The 20,921-nt window shown below is 39.5% G+C and overlaps 1 protein-coding gene across 2 annotated transcripts in view; it reads left to right on the forward strand.

Moving 5' to 3' along the window:
- The window catches only part of JAK2 (Janus kinase 2), a 161,578-nt gene that overhangs the window by 108,653 nt on the left and 32,004 nt on the right, over nt 1-20,921 (forward strand). For both annotated transcript variants that reach the window (XM_074994863.1, XM_074994864.1), the window contains 11 exons: nt 1,720-1,831; nt 3,450-3,636; nt 4,361-4,488; nt 5,298-5,432; nt 6,677-6,764; nt 9,854-9,981; nt 12,108-12,246; nt 14,250-14,401; nt 15,120-15,270; nt 16,015-16,151; nt 17,620-17,809. In XM_074994863.1, coding sequence (XP_074850964.1) covers nt 1,720-1,831; nt 3,450-3,636; nt 4,361-4,488; nt 5,298-5,432; nt 6,677-6,764; nt 9,854-9,981; nt 12,108-12,246; nt 14,250-14,401; nt 15,120-15,270; nt 16,015-16,151; nt 17,620-17,809 — 1,547 coding nt within the window. The remainder of the gene's footprint in view (nt 1-1,719; nt 1,832-3,449; nt 3,637-4,360; nt 4,489-5,297; nt 5,433-6,676; nt 6,765-9,853; nt 9,982-12,107; nt 12,247-14,249; nt 14,402-15,119; nt 15,271-16,014; nt 16,152-17,619; nt 17,810-20,921) is intronic.

Genomic DNA, 20,921 nt, shown 5'->3' on the forward strand with positions numbered 1-20,921 from the left:
GGCAAAGTCAGATACCAAGAACACAGAATTGTTAGCTAAGAAACCAAATTTCTTTTTGTACAGCTGTTGTCTCCTAGTTCAGTTTCTCCAGTTATTTAGATAAACAGTTTGGGATCTTTATTGCGTTTCACATTTCATACAGTTTGAGCTCAGGATATGTGCAACCGGAATGTGAGCAAGCAGAATTTAGTGAGCATTTTCACTTGTCATGGCATTTGTTTTTGCTTCAACAAAGTACACACATATAAATCATAAAAAAACAGTTGTCTGCCATCAACTGAATCAGGGATATCTCTGGAAATTTTTCATTTAACTGGGTAGAAGAGCAATATCTTCCAAAAGACATAGGTGAAAACTGTCCTACTGTATTAAGCTCCTTCTGTTTACTTTTTGGGCATGTGGAGAAAAATTTGCAAATTTAAACAATAGAGTTGGATATTAAAGCTGACTTCAGGGCTGCTTCGAATTATGTGCTCAGCCTAGATCCCCTGAAGCAGTGACATTCAGAACCCCTTGAACAGGATATGGACCGTTAAATCAGTGCTGAACAAACTTTTTAGACTGGGCTTCACTTTTCATCCCTGCAATTAGGAAGCCCCCTCCCCCAACATAATGTAATCCAAACGAATGGAAATTTCGATTATGGTCATATAAAATAAAATACAAACCTTTCAGGCAAATATAAGAAAATAGTAGTGTAGAATGTAAGAATTTTATTAATTGGTATAGAAATAGAGCGACCGTATCTCCTTATCCCAAGTATGGGACAGGGAGACATGGCGGGAGAGGGGCAGCTTCTCCCAGCTCCACCAAGCCCTAGGGAGCTGGGAAGGAGGCGGCAGCCGCCGGCCTTCTCTGAGCCCTGGGGAAGTGGCAGCTGACAGCGCTCCCTGAGACCAGGGGAAGCAGCAACCACTAGTGCTTTCTGAGAGCCCGGGGGAAGCAGCAGCTGCCTGCCAGCCCTGGGGAAGCCTCAGGGAAGTGGCAGCTGCCCACACTCCCCCTGCTTCTCTGAGGCTTGGGGAAGTAAAGTGACTTACATGCTCTCCAGGCAGCAGCTGCGCCTGCACAGCTGCTGGTGGAAAAGGTCCACTGGGGGAGGGCCCAAATAACTGGGACAATTAGTCCCTTTTAAAAAATGAATAGGGACGGCTTTTTGGAATCCCAAATATGGGTCCGTCCTGCCCAATATGGGGCGGATGGTCACTTTTGTATATAATCGTGAATACACATACATAAAAACATATTTCAACGTTTTTATTAGATGGGTGGGCCTGAGACCCAGCAGATGATCATGCTGCACCCGCCTTATGAAATTTCACAACCCAGAAGGGGTCCAAGCCCTTCCCCCACTTTGTGCATTCCTGAATTAGATAATCCACGCCAAAGGTGCTATATGATTCCCAACATGAATCAGTTTCCAGTGCTGGATGATTCTGCTAATTTTTTACCATTTTTTTTCTTTCTCCTGTGGACTACTTCCCCTGTGTAGACTTGTTTCCTTACTTGTATATAAAGGTGTTGCTAACAGAACAAAATCTGGAGGTTTAAAAAACATGAGCCATAACACATACAGAGATAACTTTCCTCCTATTAGATATCCAACTCATTGCTGATGTAATTAATGCTTTCTAATAATGGTGTCATTGCTAAAAATCTCTGCTGTTTTTGTTTTCTGAAAACATACAGTAAAAAACATTTTTTTTCTTTTTACTGTAGCATGGACTTTGCTATCAATAAACTTAGGAAGGCAGGCAATCAGACTGGCTTCTATGTTCTTCGCTGCAGTCCTAAAGATTTTAAGAAATACTTCCTCACTTTTGCCATAGAGGTCAGTATACTGAACTGAACAGTAACTGTAGCCTGTGTTACACCAAAGCAGGGAGCACTGCTGCAAGATTTGTTTTCCACATATATGCTGTGACTAGACGATACAACTTGATGGCTTACATGAGCTGCGTGTCCTGCTATTTAATTCGTTAATGCAGCAATTCTCAAATTGTGGGTTGAGGCCCCAAAGCGGCTTGCGACCCCATTGTAATAAGGTCACCAGAGCTAGCTTTAGATTTTTTGGGGGCTGGTACTGAGATGCACTGCCCATGGCAGGATGTCAAATCCCAAGAGCTTCAGCCCTGTGTATCCGGGCTCAGAAAATTCAGCATACTAGAGCTGCAGCCCTGGGACTTTTGTTTTGGCCATCATGCCCAGAGTGGTAGGGCTCACCTTTCAGCTGCCCCACCCTTTGGGGCAGTGGAGAGCTCAGATAGTCTCAGGCTTTGGTCCACCCTCCTGGGTTCATGTAGTAATTTTTGTTGTCAAAAGGGGGTTGAGAACCCATGCATTAAGATCATTGATGTTCACAATACTTTTTTAAAATTTACATGCTATTTATTGCTGTATAATTGTCTGGTTTGGTTAATATGAAAAAACCTTTTTGAATCACAAAATGAGTACATCAGTGTCTCCTACCAGAAATTTCAAAATGCCAGAAATCAGTTTCTTGTTTGTTGTGATAGCCCGTGAAATAGTGTGTGAGCTTTTATGCTGACTCGAGGCAGTGAGTTGGCTACTGTAACAAATACCTTCAAAGCTGTGCACGTTTCAGCAGATGACACAATAATGCTAGTGTGTAGGTGGAAGTTTATTAGTCCTATCAGCATCTACTATGTTAGAAACATAGGAATCTTTGCCAAATCAGTGAAACATAATCATTGGAGATGGAAGTGTTTTGTCCGGCTGCATTTTCTTTTAGCTGATCTTGTAAGATTGCCTGCCATTCAGAGTAAGTTTAAAAAAACTTGGTGTTCATTGCATGTTTTCCACAGTGTTGTAAAGAAAGGGGGTGTGGCAGAAATAAATTGGAGGCTATAAACTAGAAGTGGCCAACCAGACCTTTTCAGAATTTGTCTCAAAGAAACGTGCTGTGTGTTGAGATTGTGTCAACATGCAGCTTGAAGTGAATTATTTAGATCTGTGCTGCAGACAATAAAAATAGGAATCTAGCCTAGGTTTTTGTAAGTTGCCTGTCAGAAGAACCATACCTGCATCTATACGTAGCACTACAAAAAACATTTCAGTGTTGCTAATGTTTTTTCTTTTGACTACTCGAGATGTGAGGCTTCTTGTAACATTGTCTTTCCATCTCATTGCTTTTGTTGCATAAGGTAACTTATGTTAGTGAAAATGTTATATGGTAGTCATAAATGGGTCCATTCACTCCCTTTGCTTTTAAAACTTTTGGTTGCGGCCTGAGTTGCTAATTTCAAAATGCTAAACTCTTTCAGTGATTGAAATAGTTTGTATTAGCCTTATCAGTGACTTCTCTTTGTTACTAGGATGAAAATACCAAACCACACTAACGGATTCCTTAAGGGTAGTAAATAGTAAATTGTTTATATTTGTAAATAATATGTGTTGGTGTTTCCTTTTCTAATTAACCTTCTCTACAGAGGGATGGCATTGCTGAGTATAAGCACTGCTTAATAACAGAGAATGAGACTGGAGAGTATAATCTTAATGGAACTAAGAGAAGTTTTGGTAATCTGAAGGATCTGTTGAATTGCTATCAGACAGAAACAGTCCGTTCAGACAACATCATTTTCCATTTTACCAAATGCTGCCCTCCAAAACCAAAAGGTAAAAGATTTGTAAACAAAAACATGTTCAATGATTTTTGGGTTCATTGATGATTTTGAAAGAGAAATTAGCAGATTTGCCCGATAAACATTTTCCTCTCGTTAGTCATTGAGATTTCAGTGCTCCGAGTTAGCCTGGGTTTGCCTTGGTTTGTAAGACGTTACTCACAGTACTGTGAGCCCCTTTCTCAGAGCATGATGATCCCTGCTGTTAGCTCTCCTGGCAGAAAGTAAAAGTGGCCTCTTAATGACCGATAGTTTGCTTTCAACAGCATTTCTCTTCTGATCAAATATTTAACTACAGCTCTGTATTACAAAAGAGCTACTAAATTCGCCATTGCTTATTTTAACAATGCACATGATGTACCATTTTTTTTTTAAACAATATGAATCTGGTTTTGTTTTTAAAAAAAAATGCTTGAGAAACTTTTAGTAATCAGGAGAGAAAGGAAGAGAGATCAACCTGAATGTTAGAGTTAGTCAGAAAGATCCAGGCTTGATGTTTGTTTGAGTAAATCCTGTAATACTGCGTTTTTTATTATAAACAAACTGTTGTCTCCCTGCTATGTCATCCATGTTAAACTTATTAGACTATGTTTACATCTTAAATTAATAATTTTGCTGAAACAGCATTGTGATAAAAGATCTTTAACAGAGAAGTTTTCTGACTTTTGTTTGTTTGGTTTTTTTTTCCTTCCATTCCCACCTTCTTCCCCTTGCTGCAGATAAGTCAAATCTTCTCATCTTCAGGAGTAATGGTGTCTCTGATGTCCCTACATCACCCACATTGCAGAGACACAATAATGTCAACCAAATGGTCTTTCACAAAATCCGAAATGAGGACTTGATATTTGTAAGTTCATTAGTTGCATCTATCTGGCTATTTTCATGGACAAGTGTGCATAGAGTTCAGAAAATCTAGTCACTGTTTGAATGCCATTTAAAATAGCTTTCATGGCAGCAAGATGAATAGTAACAGAGAGGAAGCCGTGCTAGTCTATACACTATCAAAACAAAAAGCAGTCAAGTAGCACTTTAAAGACTAGCAAAATAGTTTATTAGGTGAGCTTTCGTGGGACAGACCCACTTCTTCTTCTGGTCTGGCTATGGTCTGAAGAAGTGGGTCTGTCCCACAAAAGCTCACCTAATAAACTATTTTGCTAGTCTTTAAAGTGCTACTTGACTGCTCTTTGTTTTGATGGCAGCAAGATGTTTTAGTACAATAGTTCCTTAGTTATAATTTTCAAAAATATTTCTTAAATTTGAGTGTCCCTTTAATAAACCTAAGTTTTTGTTTTTATAGACATATGTCTTTCCTTTTTTTATTGCATCACCTACTGTTTTCTCCAGTTGCAAAGAGGCATGAATTCTTTATACTCTTAGCATCCAGTTTCCTTCCCTAAGGTTTCTTGCAACAACGTGTCCCCAGAGATCTCCATTTAGTGACGGGGGAAATAAACTTCAGCTAAACCCATATTTATGTTATACTCTCCGAATATAGTTATCCCTCCATCCTGATCATCTGCCTCTTGAACCTGATTGTATTAGATTTTCCACATGCATTATTTATGGAGAACTTCAAGTGATCAGTGTTTTCTAGAACTGGCAGAGAAGGGTGTCTGACTGCTCCTTCCCTATTACTACTACCTTTTTATTTTTTAGAATGAAAGCCTTGGGCAGGGCACCTTTACTAAGATTTTCAAAGGTGTAAGGAAAGAAGTGGGAGACTATGGAGAGCTTCACCAGACTGAAGTCCTGTTAAAAGTTCTGGATAAAGTGCACAGAAACTACTCTGAGGTTTGTCTGGTTCTTGGGTATTACGTTGATTATTATTTGTAAAAAAAATTACAGTTCTTTGTTACCATGAACAATTTAAGGTACTGTTCTATGATAGATGCTTGTAGTTCTGTTTAAACCAGGGCCAGGTTCTTTCTGGCACCTAGCATATGGGTTTTTTTTGCAGGGGAGGAAGGTGGACTGCCAGGAAGTCAGTTAAGGTTTCATTATTCTCTGTCTGATATTTGCTGGGGGTCTCTATACTTTGGGCCAGGGGGAGTGGTACAGGGACTAGCTGTAATGGGTTCACACCATCATGAGCTTCACCTGCATGTCCCCCAATGTGTGAATTCTCAGTTGACCAAATCTGGCAAGTGGTGGGGCCCTTTGCCTCTCCTGAGCAGCAGCAAATGGGCCTGATCCGGAGGGAATTTGTCCCCAAATTTCACTTCTCATTCAATACACTACATACAAATTGCTGTGAAATACTTTAGTTCCAAATTACCGAGCAGTTGACCATCTTCCAGTTGTTTTCGTAGTTGTCTTTGTGGAGTTCAGATGTGTGCTGCACGTTGAGAGATTCCCTGTGAGCACTGCTCACTTTCTACATGTATAAGCATTCTTTTCCACCCATGTTTTTCCTGTCACCAAGGTTACATCTACACTACGGAGATCTTTAGAAAAAAGCCCTTTCAGAAGATCTCTTCTGAAAGACCATCTTTCAAAAGAGTGCATCCACACACAAAAAAGCAGATCAAAACAGTGACCTGCTCTTTTGAAAGAGAATGTCCACACCGCTCCCGCTCTTTCAAAAGAACAGGCCAGGGATTGAAAAATCAGGCCCCACAATGACTGCTCTTTCAAGAAAAGGGCTGTGGAATATCTACACGTTTCCTTTTGAGAGGGGGTGCTCTTCCTGAAATGGGAAAAGAAGAACGATTTTGATTTACTTTTGAAAGGACTTTTTTTTTTTATGTAGATGCTCCATGGGATCTTTCAAAAGATCTTGCTAGTGTAGGTGCAGCCCAACAAAGTAGATTACTGGCCAATGCACGTGTGTGCACGGTGCATAAAACAGTTACTGAAATGAGAAAAATAGGGTCACTGTAAACACCAACAAGATGAAATCTGTTGTGATATCCTTGCAGTAAGCTGGGAATTTAAGTAATATGAGAATATGGGTTGGTTTAATATGTTTATTTCCGAACAACTTAACGTTTGGTTTTTCATCACTGATTATCATTCTGTCTGCCTTGCACTTTCAGTCTTTCTTTGAGGCAGCAAGCATGATGAGCCAGCTTTCTTACAAGCACTTGGTATTGAATTATGGCGTATGTGTTTGTGGAGAGGAGAGTAAGTAAAATCAATTATATTGATATGCTCTAATTTCAAATAACTCGCATTACAGTCTTTATTCTTGTCTAAAAGCCTACTGCAAAATTTATTTGCATCCTAGTCATACCAGGGTAAGGCTAACTAGCCCTCAAAATGGTTTCCACAACTTGCTTGCCTGCATTTTCATGTCCATAGTGACCAGCGGTGAGTATGGGTGCCCAATTGTTAGGCAAGTCACCATTTGTCCTGCAGAATGTATTGAATGTTGCCTTTTGCCTGTGAGCAAATGCTGGTTTTGTGGGCACAGTGCAGTTTGGGAAAGTGTACTTCAGGTAACTAGTTCTGAAATGTGGCCAATTATTTCAGCAGAGACTCTGCCCCTGCTCCTCCCTTCCCTCCAGTAAAAGAAAAAAAAACATCCTAGGACCTGTATATGGCAGGTCTGGGGAACATTTTACCTTATCACTTGCAGGCTGCATACTGCCCTGTGGGATTTGTGTGTGTGTGTTGGGCCAAAAATAAGGGGTTCAGTGTGCAGGAGGGGGTTCTAGGCTGGGGCAGAGGATGGGGGTGTGGGAGGGAGTGAGGGCTGCAACTAGGGGTGCAGGCTCTGGGGTAAGTCTAGGGATGAGAGGTTTGTGGTGGAGGAGGGGGCTTTGTGCATGAAGTTGGGGTGGGAATGAGTGATCTGAGTGGGAGTTATGGAGCTGGAGCAGGTTGGGACAGGGTGTGGAGCGCAGGATGTGGGCGGGAGTTTGGGCTCAGGAGCGGGTCAGGGTTGGGGTAGGGGCAGAATGCAGGAGGAGGTATGGGATGTTTGCCTTGGTTAGCTCCCATTTGCTGGTGCAGTGGTGCTAAGGCAGGCTCCTCACTTGCTCTGTGCCCATCGCAGCTGGGGAAGTGGGCAGGTGGCTCCACGTGCTGCCCTTGCCTGCAGGCACTGCCCCTGATACTCCCACTGACTGCAGTTCCCAGCCAGTGGGAGCTGCTGGTGGGCGGCACATGCAAGTAGAGTGCTGAGCTTCGCTGGTTGTCATGAGCCAACAGCAGAACTTGCCACTCCAGCCCAATCAAGGCAGAAGCGGGGAGGAACCAAGAGTCAGAGCTTTCGTCCCACAGCATAGAGAATTGATGTGGTCTGAATGAAATTAAGCAGGGAGCCAGGGATGAGGGATTCCCCACCTCCAGTGTATGGGTACACAGCTAGTCCTCAGTGACTTTTTACATGCAACGTCATATTGTTGTTCCAGATTTTATTTGTTTTTCCATCATATGCCAGGCTTTTATATGAGCTAGTTCACTTGCTTTTTTAGGTGAATGTTGTCTTAAAGTAGATTAGTATTAATAGATCTCGTATCTTGGGATCATTTTTTCCCCTCCACTCTTTTTACAGAGACCATAGGTGTATGGGCCAGGTTTTGCAAAATAAATTTTGGTTTTCCATTTTAGTTTCTAATGTGACTTTTCTAAGTTATTTTAGCATCATGTTGTTTTCTTTCTATGAGCCCCATTTTTTAACAAAATAAAACATTTCAACAGTAACAGTGTAAGTGTGCCAAAATCCCTTTTTTTTTTTTTTTTTTTTTGCGCTCATGGGAGTACTGAAATATTTAAGAAATGAGCAGAAGTTTAAAGCATCTCTAGATACACGTTTTTATCTTAAATTCTTAAGAATAAAGTAGCAGGGTTTCTTTTAAGAGAAGTGGTAGTGATTGAAAGAGTCCATTTTATCAAGTTCTACTGCCATGGTAACTCTCACTACCTTCCTTTTTACTTCATAAATATTTTACTTGATATGTGTTGTTTAAATAAGCTTGTCCTGGGAAACGAGAAGTAGAAAACTTCTGGAATTTCTGGATTAACTTTCACATTCTGTAAAATTTGCATATTTATAGTTGTACTTCCAAGCACCCTGACTGTCACATTTTTGTTGCTATATCTTAATTTTCAATAAATACACTAAAAGCTGTGTTATCCAGCTATAGGATATCTGGCATGCTTGATTAATCAGCACTACTGGACAGGGCTGTCTGTCTGTCTGTCTGGGCCATCTGAGACGGGGCTGACTGTCTGGATTCGATGGAGTTAGGCCAGTAGCTCCACTGGACTAGCTGGAAAATTTGATAATCCAGCAATCCTGGCAGATAATTTTCTACTATATTCTCCTTGATTTCCAGTTCACTTGCAGTGGTGTTAGCATATGCTCTTCGATGGTTGTATAATGTACAGTATCATTAGAAGATTTTCTCTTCAGATAGCTTGTTTATAAGTACAGTAATTTGTCTTTAAACTCATAATTAGACACTCATCCATTTACCTCTAAAAACATGAGATATATATATGTACCTTATATATTCTACTGACGTGAGGCCAGTCCCCTGAGTTAACAACTACTACATTTAATTCAGAGAAATCTGCTCAAGATTTGAGTAAAATTTATTTTGTATAGTTGTGAAGACATTGCTTTGTTCTCTACAACACTAAGTTGCAAGACAGTTTTTGCATTATAAAGCGAGAAAGGTGCTGTTGTTCCAATGGAAGATGAATACGATTAAAAGCAGAAGTTCAGGGTCATTTCACCTCACTTATTGTCTTAGAGACAAATAATTTAACTTTTGAAACAGTGGTAACCATGTAACCAAACAGCTTGACTAGAAGACTGTTTAGATAAATGTTGCTAGATTAATAGAGGCAGGTTGTGGGGAAAGGACCTTTCTGTATGGTTGTGCCTACGCAAGATAAGATGTTAGCATAGTCTGTTTTCAGAGGGGAAAATTCTGTTGTTTCAGCAAAGAATGTATTTCAATAGCGGAACCAACAATTCAGTTCAGCAGGATGAAACTTCAGATTAAAAAAACCAAGAAAGTTTGTAAACAACTGCAAAGTGATTGAGTTGAAGTGATTGTTTTTATTTCTGTAATATGATATCACTATACTATATATTATGCTTCTAACTTGAAACTACATTACTTTTATTATCAAAAGGTATGAGGAAGTTGTGGGGAGTTAAAAAAAAATTGGATCTGTTTCTTACTGGTAGCATTATGCTTATAATACAAGGATGAAAAGTTAAACAGTCTGTTTACCTCTTACACACTTTAACACAGATATCCTGGTGCAGGAGTATGTTAAATTCGGGTCCTTGGACACATATTTGAAAAAAAACAAAAATTCTATCAACATCTTATGGAAATTGGAAGTTGCCAAACAGTTGGCATTGGCCATGCATTTTCTGGTAAGTAGGTTTTTTTTGTTGGTCAAATTCATGTGTGTATCTTATCTATACATATTACATAAACACACACAAATGGCATTAAAAGAACATTAGCATATAGTTAAACACTCCAGAGTTTGGAAATGTCAGAATTAAAGCAGCCTTTGCTACCTTAGTTCAGCCCCAATATAGGTATACATGAAGATGGCCTTTAAATACATAATCATGTACTGTTTTTTTTTCTCCAAGGGATCCTTGCTTCATTCAGTTCAAAGAATGGGTGGTATTTGGTTAATGAGCAGCTATTCTGTATTTTGTTTTATCCTTATTGTTCAGTGCGTGGGCCTAGGCTTAGTTTACTGCACACTAATCATACACTAATCTGAAGACAGCATTATAAATTTTCTCACAGCCTTTTCTGTAGCCTTTACTGGTATAGTATCTGAGTGTATCTCAAACATTAATCAACCTTCACAACACCGTAAGCCCCATTTTACAGATGGGAAGCTGAGGCACAGAGAAATGTCAGAAGTGTCCACGAGAGCAGTATTCAGCCGTTTTAACAATTAGACCTTCCCTTTATTTTCTGCAATCCCCTGCTTCACTGATAGCACACCTTCCAAGTTCTGCACCAAATGGGGCAGAAGTCCTATGGAAAGCAGCCTCCTTTAGTGTACAGTCCGGATTCATGCCCAGAGCAGATCCATCCTATTTAGTAAATAAGGCTGGGATCCTGTGGTGAGGGAAAAAGTATATGATTATGTCATTAGACTATAGCTTAATGCATACATATAAGGGAGCTGAATTGAGGTTCCACAGGCAATAGAGCCAGATCCCACATTTTTAACTTAGGGGCAAAGCAATGTATATTTTCTTATCTTTAGGAACAACTGAATCGTTTAGTTGAAATTTTCCAAGGGAATTGAGAAGGAGGCAGATATCTGACATGAAAAATTTTACTCTAGACAGTTTCATAGACTAACAAACAGCTGACCAGAGGGTCTTGTAAGGGGAAGTGTTGGGTAACTTTAATAATGGGCAGTGCTACCAAACCTGCTGGTCTGTGAGCAGCATTCCCAATGAAGTTAATATGGGTAGAATCGCTTTACTCTGGCACCCTTGAGACTTGACAGGAGCCGAATGAGAGAACTTGCTGAAACACAAAACGTCAGTATTGTCTAGCAGCGTTACTAACACTTCCACTGCTTACTGGGCTCTTCGAAGACATATGGGGTAAATTGCAGCTAAATAACTGCACAGAATGCTGAGAGTCAGGACTAGTGGCTGTAAACAAACTTTATGGGACCATGGGAAATTTGGCCACACCGAAGATAAGTGGTCATCTGGCTAACTAAAGTCATGCTGGATTACAGATGTTGCCAGATGAAACTGTTGGACTAGAGGCTCAGCCTGTAAGGACTTGGAAACAGAAGTGGGGACAGAGTTAGTCCCATCACAGGATTAGCCACTTAAGAGATTCTAGGCCAAATTCTGCTCTTGCAGGCTGCTCCAATTTCAGTCAAGGAAATTAGTGCATATGTAAGGACAGAACATTGCACAGACCCCTACAATGCTCCGCCTAATTTTTCTTTTAATCTCTTCTCTAGTGGTCCTACTATTTTTCTGCTTTCTCCCTATGCTCCTTTAAATCTCCTTTCCTGACTATATCCCTCACCTCTCTGTTACTGTTGGTCTCATTCCTTCTGTCCCGATGTTCTTATTTTGTTCACCAAATGATCCCTTCTCTCTGGAAAACTCAAATTAAAAATCACATTCCTCCAGGAATCATGCCTACCATAAGTGTTCCCTCACCCACTGTTGTCTTCTTGGGCTCCTCATACGTTACTTTCTTATGTAAAATAGCTTGTGCTAGTAAAAGCTGCTCAATTGTTCAAATTACTAATATACTTCTGGCCTTATTCGGTATCTGCCTAGCCGTAGAAAGTTTACCCAAATTTGAAATATACTAGATAAAGGGCATAATTTAACTTAATTAAATTTTCAAACCAATCAGAAAGGAATTAGCTATGTTATTTTATTTGAGCTTGCAAAATGTGATCTGTGTCAATTCCTAGATTAACGCTTTTTATTTTAAATGTCTCCTGCATTTTACCTTATTTACATAAAATTGTGTTTGTATTTATCAGGAAGATAAAAACCTCGTTCATGGGAATGTATGCGCAAAAAATATCTTGCTTATCAGAGAAGAAGACAGGAAGTCTGGAAACCTTCCGTTTATCAAGCTTAGCGATCCTGGCATCAGCATTACAGTTTTGCCCAAAGACAGTAAGTCTCTTAGCATCAGCTGTCTTGGTTATTGTTTGTAATATTGAAAATATTTGTATTTTTATTCCTCCCACCTCTCCTTATACTGATTATTTTACTGTGACAAGTTCCTCAAGCCTTTATCTAGTCCATAAAACACCATTGCAGACAGTCGATACAAACACATCTTGGTATCAACAAATGGCTACAAGAAATAAAATTAAATTTTTCTGTTGTGGAGTTTGATTTGGTTTGAAATAAGTCAGTGTAAGTACACAGAGAGGCTAATCTGGTGTATTTGGAAACTGGCATTTCAACACAGATTACTGTATATTGTAAACAAAGCATCATCTTCTCTAAAGGAATGTTTGACCCTGCTGTAGTGTGCCATGACTCAGAGTAGGTCTAAACAGATGTTATTTCGGAATAACTATTCTAGCATCTACACAATGCACCCAGTATTTTGAAATTATTTCAAAATAGTGGTTGGTTTATTTTGGAATTGTTAAACCTTATTCTTCAAGGAACAGCACAAATTTCAAAATAGCTGTTTCAAAATAGGTGTTGTTAAGGCAGGGAATAGAGCCTGTTTTGAAATAAACCATAGTGCATCCGATGGCTCTATTTTAAAATGCATTATTGTGTGTAGCAGCCTTATTTTGAAATAAACTAGTTTGGAATAGATACTCTGGAATAGCTTTTTTTTTTTTTTTTTGGAATAAGGCTGTTGCATGGACTTAACCTCAGTCTACAATACTTGTGGCCTACTGCTGGATTGATAATCATTGCAGGTCAGGATTAAAGTACTTTAGTATTATAATGTGAGTAAATTGAGAGAGCATATGGAAACTCAAGCATTTTCAAAGTGATGTTTAGGTGCCCAATTTTTGAAGCTGCAGTGGCCTGATTTTCAAAATCATGCCCAACACATCTCAGGGTAAGCACCTTGAAATCCTTCACTCTTGAAACGATGAACTATGCATTCATAATATGCAGCTGTTCTGTCACTTTTACAAGCAGCGAAAAACACTCAAATGGAGTAAAAATGTAATAATATCAGGAAAACATGCTTAAATGAATTTATGTAGTGATTGAATATAAGGTAGGTAGTTCTCACTGGCTTCCCTTTTTTGTGTTTTATACTTAGAATCAGGTTCATATATTCTTAAACAGATCTCCTTAGCCATGTTACAAATAGCACCTTAGATTATTTAAATTGAATCTAAGGCACTGGTATTCACTGAGATATATATTGCTATATTTGGTTTGGCAGATGAAAACAGACTAATACATTTTGCTTTTAGTCAATTTTATTTTGTACTTACATATATTGGCAGGATGCTGCAACCTTGCAAACAGTGTAGTGTCATATTATCCAATAAACTCTCCACTGAATTTTTAAAAAATTGAAATATTTCACTGAATGGTAAACTTTACGTAAATCTGATTTTTCAAAAATCCTGAATCTTGTGGTCTAAATCTGACAGTATCCTTTTTACTTGTTATCAAATCATCATTTGATCAAAGCAAAAACTGAAGACTCAAACAGTTGAATTCCTCTGTAGGCATACAGCTGACTGTCACTGAGTCAGCATGTTGTGCCCCATCTGAAAACTGCTAAGTATATGTCTCTCATTTTTTCACCCCCTCAATCGAGTGAGAGTTACTGTTTCTTGGTGATAGTGGAGAAGGGCATTACTGTTGCAGCAGCAACCTAATGTTGAAATTCCGCAAATCTGTCTTCAAGAGGCTGCAAGGAGATGAAAGTCAATGAACTTTTAAAATTAGAAGCAATGATACTTCATCCTAGTTATTCATGTTCATCATTTGTATGTGTGTTTCGTTTAGTATTTATTACTGAAAAACAGGAACTGGGGAAGAGTTAAAGTATTACATTCTAAAAAAATAAGAGATAGTAAAAGTTTGAATTTCTACACTTTGTTCTAATGTGTGTAAATAGAGTTTGTGGATAAGTCGGTACTTGAGTATTACACTTGACCTATTGTGTTTTCATGATTACGTAGTTCTTCTTGAAAGGATACCTTGGGTTCCCCCTGAATGCATTGAAAATCCTAAACAGCTAAGCTTGGCAGCAGACAAGTGGAGTTTTGGTACCACTTTATGGGAAATCTGCAGTGGGGGAGACAAGCCTCTTGGTGCACTGGATTCTCCCAGAGTAAGTATTGAAAAGTAGACTTGTTATTACTGTATCTGTGAACATGATCGGGTTTTTAACCGTACTTTATAGACACCCTTAAATTGCATTTTTAGTGCAATAGCATGCTGTGTCTTAGAGTCCAAACCCCAACGTATCTGGAGCAGAAGTATTTACATGTATAAGAAGGTCTCTAAAAATAGAATAAAACTTTAAAATATCCCAGAATTATTGGTCCGTAATATCATATGACTTTCCTGGATGCATATTTGGTCCATCTTTCTTGAAAATTGTCTGACAAGTCCCTTCAACAGAGGACCGAACCATTTTTGGAGCCTTATACAAATTCACTTGTATTCATCACAAAAGTGTAATCTTTCCTGTGGGTGTTACTGAAATTTCCCAGTAGCTCTTTCACTCAGCATGTTCCTAGCAGAGTCACTGGATAGATACTTACCTGGAAAGAGGAAAATCTGAGACACTAGCCCCCTTTGACTTATCCACATTATCTTATAATTAGAATGGGGATTCGTGCAGCTGGAGAAACAACTCAGCTCACAGGTCAGCAAAACTTTCCTACTGCTCCATCCTGAGTAGGCTGCACAGAATCACCTGTGCAAAGGAAATAAGTTGTTCTTTAAATCACAAATAGCTCTTCTGTCAGAGATACCACAGTTATTACAAAGCTGCTGAGAATGGTATTATATCTTTAAAGCATCTTGTATGTCTTTAATCTTAGAAGCAACAGTTTTATGAAGACAGGCACCAGCTTCCTTCTCCAAACTGGACAGAACTAGCAAACCTTATAAACCACTGCATGGATTATGAGCCAGATTTCAGACCTTCTTTCAGAGCCATTATACGTGATCTTAACAGTTTGTTTACGCCAGGTAAGCACATGGAAGAAAGGAAATAGACTGTTGGTACAGCAGTAAATTCTTTAGAGCAAAGGCCATTGTTTTGTTTTTTGCCTAGAACAATGGGACACTGCCCTGAGGCACTATCACAGGGTAAGCAATAAAAATGATAATGCATAAATTTTGTTCTTCCATTTGGCTATCCAAAGTGAACTTTACGGGGGGGTCATCACTCAAAGAATTTTTATTCTACTATAAATCTCTATTTCAAATACATTGTCAAGATTGCAGTCCCAGCTTATTAGTGAAGCACATTATATGGTAACCCTTGTACTTCCTTCTGGCAGCTGGGATAAATATTGCTACAGTTGCTACTGTTCCTGTTTTTTCTCCCGGGTTATTAGATGACACTCTAATTTTTATTTTTGGTTTTTTTTTATGTTGTCCTGTCTAGAAATTGGGAATTTGGTGCTATAGTTGAACCAACAAGAATTGGTTTGCAAAAATGGATATTTGGAAATTTTTGAGAAGGCTCACTATGAGTCATCTGTCATGACTAGGCGTTTTTTTTGGCTCAGCAGAATGCAGTGTGTCACTTCAACTTGCTGGTTTGTAATAACTCATTAGTTATGGCAGGAGCTTAGTAACTGATATTTATTTAGAAAACTGAGTACAGCCCACTGTTAATATTCTTGCTCTGGATAGACATCGAGAAGGGGAGCATGCCAGCATAATGACAGAATTTGCCCTTTCGTAATTGTCTTGGTCTTTGCCCAGATTATGAATTGTTGACAGAAAATGATATGTTGCCAAACATGAGAATTGGAACTCTTGGATTTTCTGGGGCGTTTGAAGACAGGGACCCAACACAATTTGAAGAGCGACATCTGAAGTTCTTACAGCAACTTGGCAAGGTAGGAAGTTTAGCTGGAAAAAATCAGGTTACTTACATGTAACTGGGGTTCTTCAGGATGACTGCATGTTCTCATATATGGGTGGTTTGCTAGTTGGGAATTTTGTCCTATCAGGCTTGTTCTACACTAGAAAAATTAGGTTGGTTTAAAAAGTCTGTCAGGTATTGGAGACTCTGCTACAACTGTCCACATAAGCAGATGGTTTATGGAAGAGTACAGGGACAGAAAAGACAGTTTCTCATGAAGAAGAAAGAAACTGGATCGAGTGTAAATAAGTAAAGCTGGGGTTAGTTCTTGGAAGATGTAGATAGGAAGAAGAGAACAAAGCAGAAACTAATGATTAAGAATATTAAGACAGGCACAGAAATGCAGAAATGTTAGCACAATGCAGGAGGAAAACACAAAGGCCGTGTCTACATTATTCCAAAACTTTGAAATGGCCAAACAAATGGCCATTTCAAACTTTACCAGTGAAGCGCTGAAATGCATATTCAGTGCCTCATTAGAATGCCAGCGGACGTGGCACTTCGAAATTGCCACAGCTTGCCGCCGCACAGCTCATCCAGGTGGGGGTCCTTTTTGAAAGGACCCCACCAACTTCAAAATCCCCTTATTCCTATCTGATTTCAAAAAGGAGCCCCATCTGGACGAGCTGCGCCAGCATTCATGCTGGCATTCTAATCAAGTGCTGAATATGCATTTCCGCACTTCATTGGTAAACTTTGAAATAGCCATTTTCATGGCCATTTCGAAGTTGTGGGCTAGTATGGACATAACCAATGCGACAAATAGAGAACAAGAAACAAAGGAGATTGGGCGACTGGGTCAGAGAAGTATATTGGCCCACAGATAAGAGTAGAAAAAGCTGCAGATGCGCAGATATCGGAGGGGTAACCATGTTAGTCTGTATCTGCAGACACAGTGGGTCCTGGGGCAGCTTAAAGACTTACAGATTTATTTGGGCATAAGCTTTCAGGGTAAAGTCAGATGAAATGTTTTTTTCCCCTGGAAAGTCTATGCCCAAATATTTTAGTTTTGAAGGTGCCACAGGACTCCTTGTTGTTTTGGGATAGGAGCAGTAATAGGTGAAAAATGTTAAGACACGGTAGTGAAGTCAATGCTATTTTTATCCAGTTCCACCTTTACTGCTACATGTCCCAGCTATTAAGGCTGAAGTGTGAATGGGAAGAAATTGTTTGGTTAAGGAGTGGGAGAGGGAACAGAGGTTGCTCCCCTTTCTCTTTCCTGTTCTCCTTCTTATCTCCTCAGCCTGCTTCACAAACCCTCCCATGAACATCTCTTCCAATGCCACCTAACCTGTCTCCTGCAATACTCTGCCACCCAGCTTGCTGTCCTGGTTCTTTACTTTGAAAAATCTGTTTCCTTTAATCCTGGTGCAGTCATGCACAGGTGATGTGGGAACAACTTTGAGATGGGTTTTGTTTAGTTATTTCTGGTTTTGGTCCAGGGTAACTTTGGCAGTGTTGAGATGTGCCGGTATGACCCACTACAAGACAATACTGGAGAGGTGGTGGCTGTGAAGAAGTTACAACACAGCACAGAAGAGCACCTGCGAGACTTTGAAAGGGAAATCGAAATCCTTAAATCCCTGCAGCATGACAACATTGTTAAATACAAGGGTGTGTGCTACAGTGCTGGTATGTAGAGCATTTAATATGCCTTCCTTACTCACTCTGCTTATCAGCGAAAACAAAGCCAGAACTCAGTAAATGTTTTCATATTGTTGGGGTACATTTCCTGACTTTATCAGAGCTTTTATAGATGACATAGCAGAAGTCAGTGACTACCATACAGTGCTTCATCATGCCAAATGGACATAATTTCATCTAGTTAATCTTTTGTGGCCATGGAGGACTATTCCCTGATAGCCTTTTTAAAAGGAAAAATTGTAATTGCTTTCAGCTAATCACACATACAGTACAGAGAAAAATCTGTAAAAATCATGAATAGTTCCATAAAATTGTGAGGGACCTAAATATTTCTTCAGTGCGGTGATTTTGACTCACTGCTGTGTCTCAGCAGAATGAACTGTGGAACTCTCTGCTTCATGGATTTCTTTTGTGAGAAGAGAACAGTCAGGGAACATTTGAGAAGCTTTAAAGTCATGCGGTAAAATCCTGGCTCTGTTGAAATCAATGGGAGTTTTGCCATTCTCATGACTAACATCACTCAAGGCCTTTGGACTAAAAAGCCTTGTTTTAAAACAATAATGAAGCTTTTCAAGTTGTTAACATTGCTGATCAACTTGATGGCAGTTGCCACCTTCAGCTGTGTAAACTGGTGGAACTCTAAAAACCCATTTTCTGTTTTGTGTTGGACATACTAGTTAAAGCATGAATCAGGTGTAACTTTGGACATTGCAATTGTCTCTTGCTTTAAAATAAACATTTTCACTTCACCATCACATGTATGTTAAGTAAATATCATGGTTTAGCTTTCAGCAGTAGCATAACATAGGTGCATAAATTTGCATTTATGTTAATGTGTGTTTAGGTAGATAAAAACATGGTCAGGCTAAGGGACAGTTACTAAGCATATACTGACAATGTTTAATTAAAAATATTTTTATGGATTAAAAAACGTTTAAATGCATTTCTGTGATTATCACATTACAGCGCAGGAACAATTTGGTTTATCTTAGGTAAATGAAAATGAGGAAGATTGTCTTTATAAATTCTGCTTTCAAAGAAACCAGGACTAAATTTCTGCATAACTTTGCTCATTTCTCTCGTCAAAACCAGGATTGGTTGGAATTGAGTAGATTTGCTCTCCCTTGTTGGAATGATTTTTTTTTACTCCCTACCGTCTATAATAGGGGTGCGGTAGGCAATTAAAAAAACAGTGGCCCACCAGGGTTAGCTCCTGGCAGGCTGCCACCACTTTATTTACATGTACATCACAAGGTATCAGGCGATCACAGCTCTCATTTATTGTGGCTCGTTGTTCATGGCCAACAGGAGCGGCAGGAAGCAGCCAATGGAGCAGTGTGAAGTAGCATGGACCAGGACATCTCTTCCCACTGCTCTCATTAGCTGCAAATAGTGATCCACAGCCAACGGGAGCTTCAATTGCCCAATACTCTTGGAGACACAGGTGTACATATAGAGGTGGGGGCCTGCCAGGGATTAACGCTGATGGACTGGATTTGGCCCATGAGCTGATACTTGCCCACCCTCCAATAGACTTTGAAGTTTTGTTGTCTGTGGCCTCTCCAACTGCCCTGCAAAGGAGGTCTTTGAGAGAAACTGAGCAGTAATCTTCTTAAAAGATGATCGTATAATGATATTCTGCTCAGGAAGGAATTTTTTCTTCCACTCCTAAAACAGTATATGCTGTTGGGTAGGTTTATTATGTTTTATCATCTTCCAAATCAACAGACTTTGCCTGCTTCTGAAAGCAGTGTCCTGTACTTCATAAACTAATGAACTGAGCCAGTATGGCTCTGAGTTTGTGAACTACCAAGAGCATTAATATTCAACCAGTAATTCAAATGCAACATTTGACTCACTGTCCACCTGTGACAGTGAATTCCCAGGCAGAATCTGTGCAAGGTGAAGTAGTATTTCATTTTAGTCTGAGTACTCGCCATTAATTTCACAATTGATGTGAGAGAATAAAACTGAATTATCAACTTTCGCTATGCTCCCACACTAGAAAATAGTTGGAGAAAAAATTATCTACTGTGGAGCCTCTTAAAAAGAGCCTAAATCAATTGCATTTTCAGTTTTTCTGGCTAAGCAGAATTTGTTAAGGAATCTTGTGCTATTTGAGGTGTACTTCAGGTAAGCCACATAAGTATTTCTGGCTTTAAAATTGTTGGCAGAGTAATAGAGATTTCTCCTTAGCTCTTCTGACTGTTTCTTCAGTTATGGAGTCATTAATCTATTTGGGTTGAATGCATCTGTTTTTATATTGATTTTCTTTTACAAGAAAAGTTTCAGACTGTGAGAATTTGAGGTTTGAGTGAGGGAGGATATCTGGGTATATTATCTGTTCATTTTAGCTTTGTAAAATAAAACATTTTTTTTTTTTATTTTAAAGATGGAAAAAGGGACAGTATGCTTAATATTCACAGAATACTTGGACTGGAAGGGACCTCGAGAGGCCATCGAGTCCAGCCCTCTGCCCTCATGGCAGGACCAAGTACTGTCTAAACCATCCCTGATAGACATCTATTTAACCTGTTCTTAAATATCTCCAGCAATGGAGATTCCACAGCTCCCGTGGTAATTTATTCCACTGATTGACCACCCTGACAGTTAGGAACTTTTTCCTAATGTCCAACCTAAACCTCCCTTGCTGCAGTTTAAGTCCATTGCCTCTTGTTCTGTCCTCAGAGGCCAAGAAGAACAAGTTTTCTCCCTCCTCCTTATGACACACTTTTAGATACTTGAAAATCGCTATCATGTCCCCCCTCAATCTTCTCTTTTCCAAACTAAACAAGCCCAATTCTTTTAGCCTTTCTTCATAGGTCACATTCTCTAGACCTTTAATTGTTCTTTTTGCTCTTTTCTGGACCCTCTCTAATTTCTCCACATCTTTCCTGAACTGCAGCTCCCAGAACTGGACACACTACTCCAGCTGAGGCCTAACCAGCGCAGAGTAGAGCAGAAGAATGACTTCTCGTGTCTTGTTCACAACACACCTGTTAATGCATCCCAGAATTATGTTTGCTTTTTTTGCAACAGCATCACACTGTGGACTCATATTTAGCTTGTGGTCCACTGTAACTGCTAGATCCCTTTCTGC

Source organism: Carettochelys insculpta, chromosome 5, assembly GCF_033958435.1.
Source record: "Carettochelys insculpta isolate YL-2023 chromosome 5, ASM3395843v1, whole genome shotgun sequence".
NCBI lineage: Eukaryota > Metazoa > Chordata > Testudines > Carettochelyidae > Carettochelys > Carettochelys insculpta.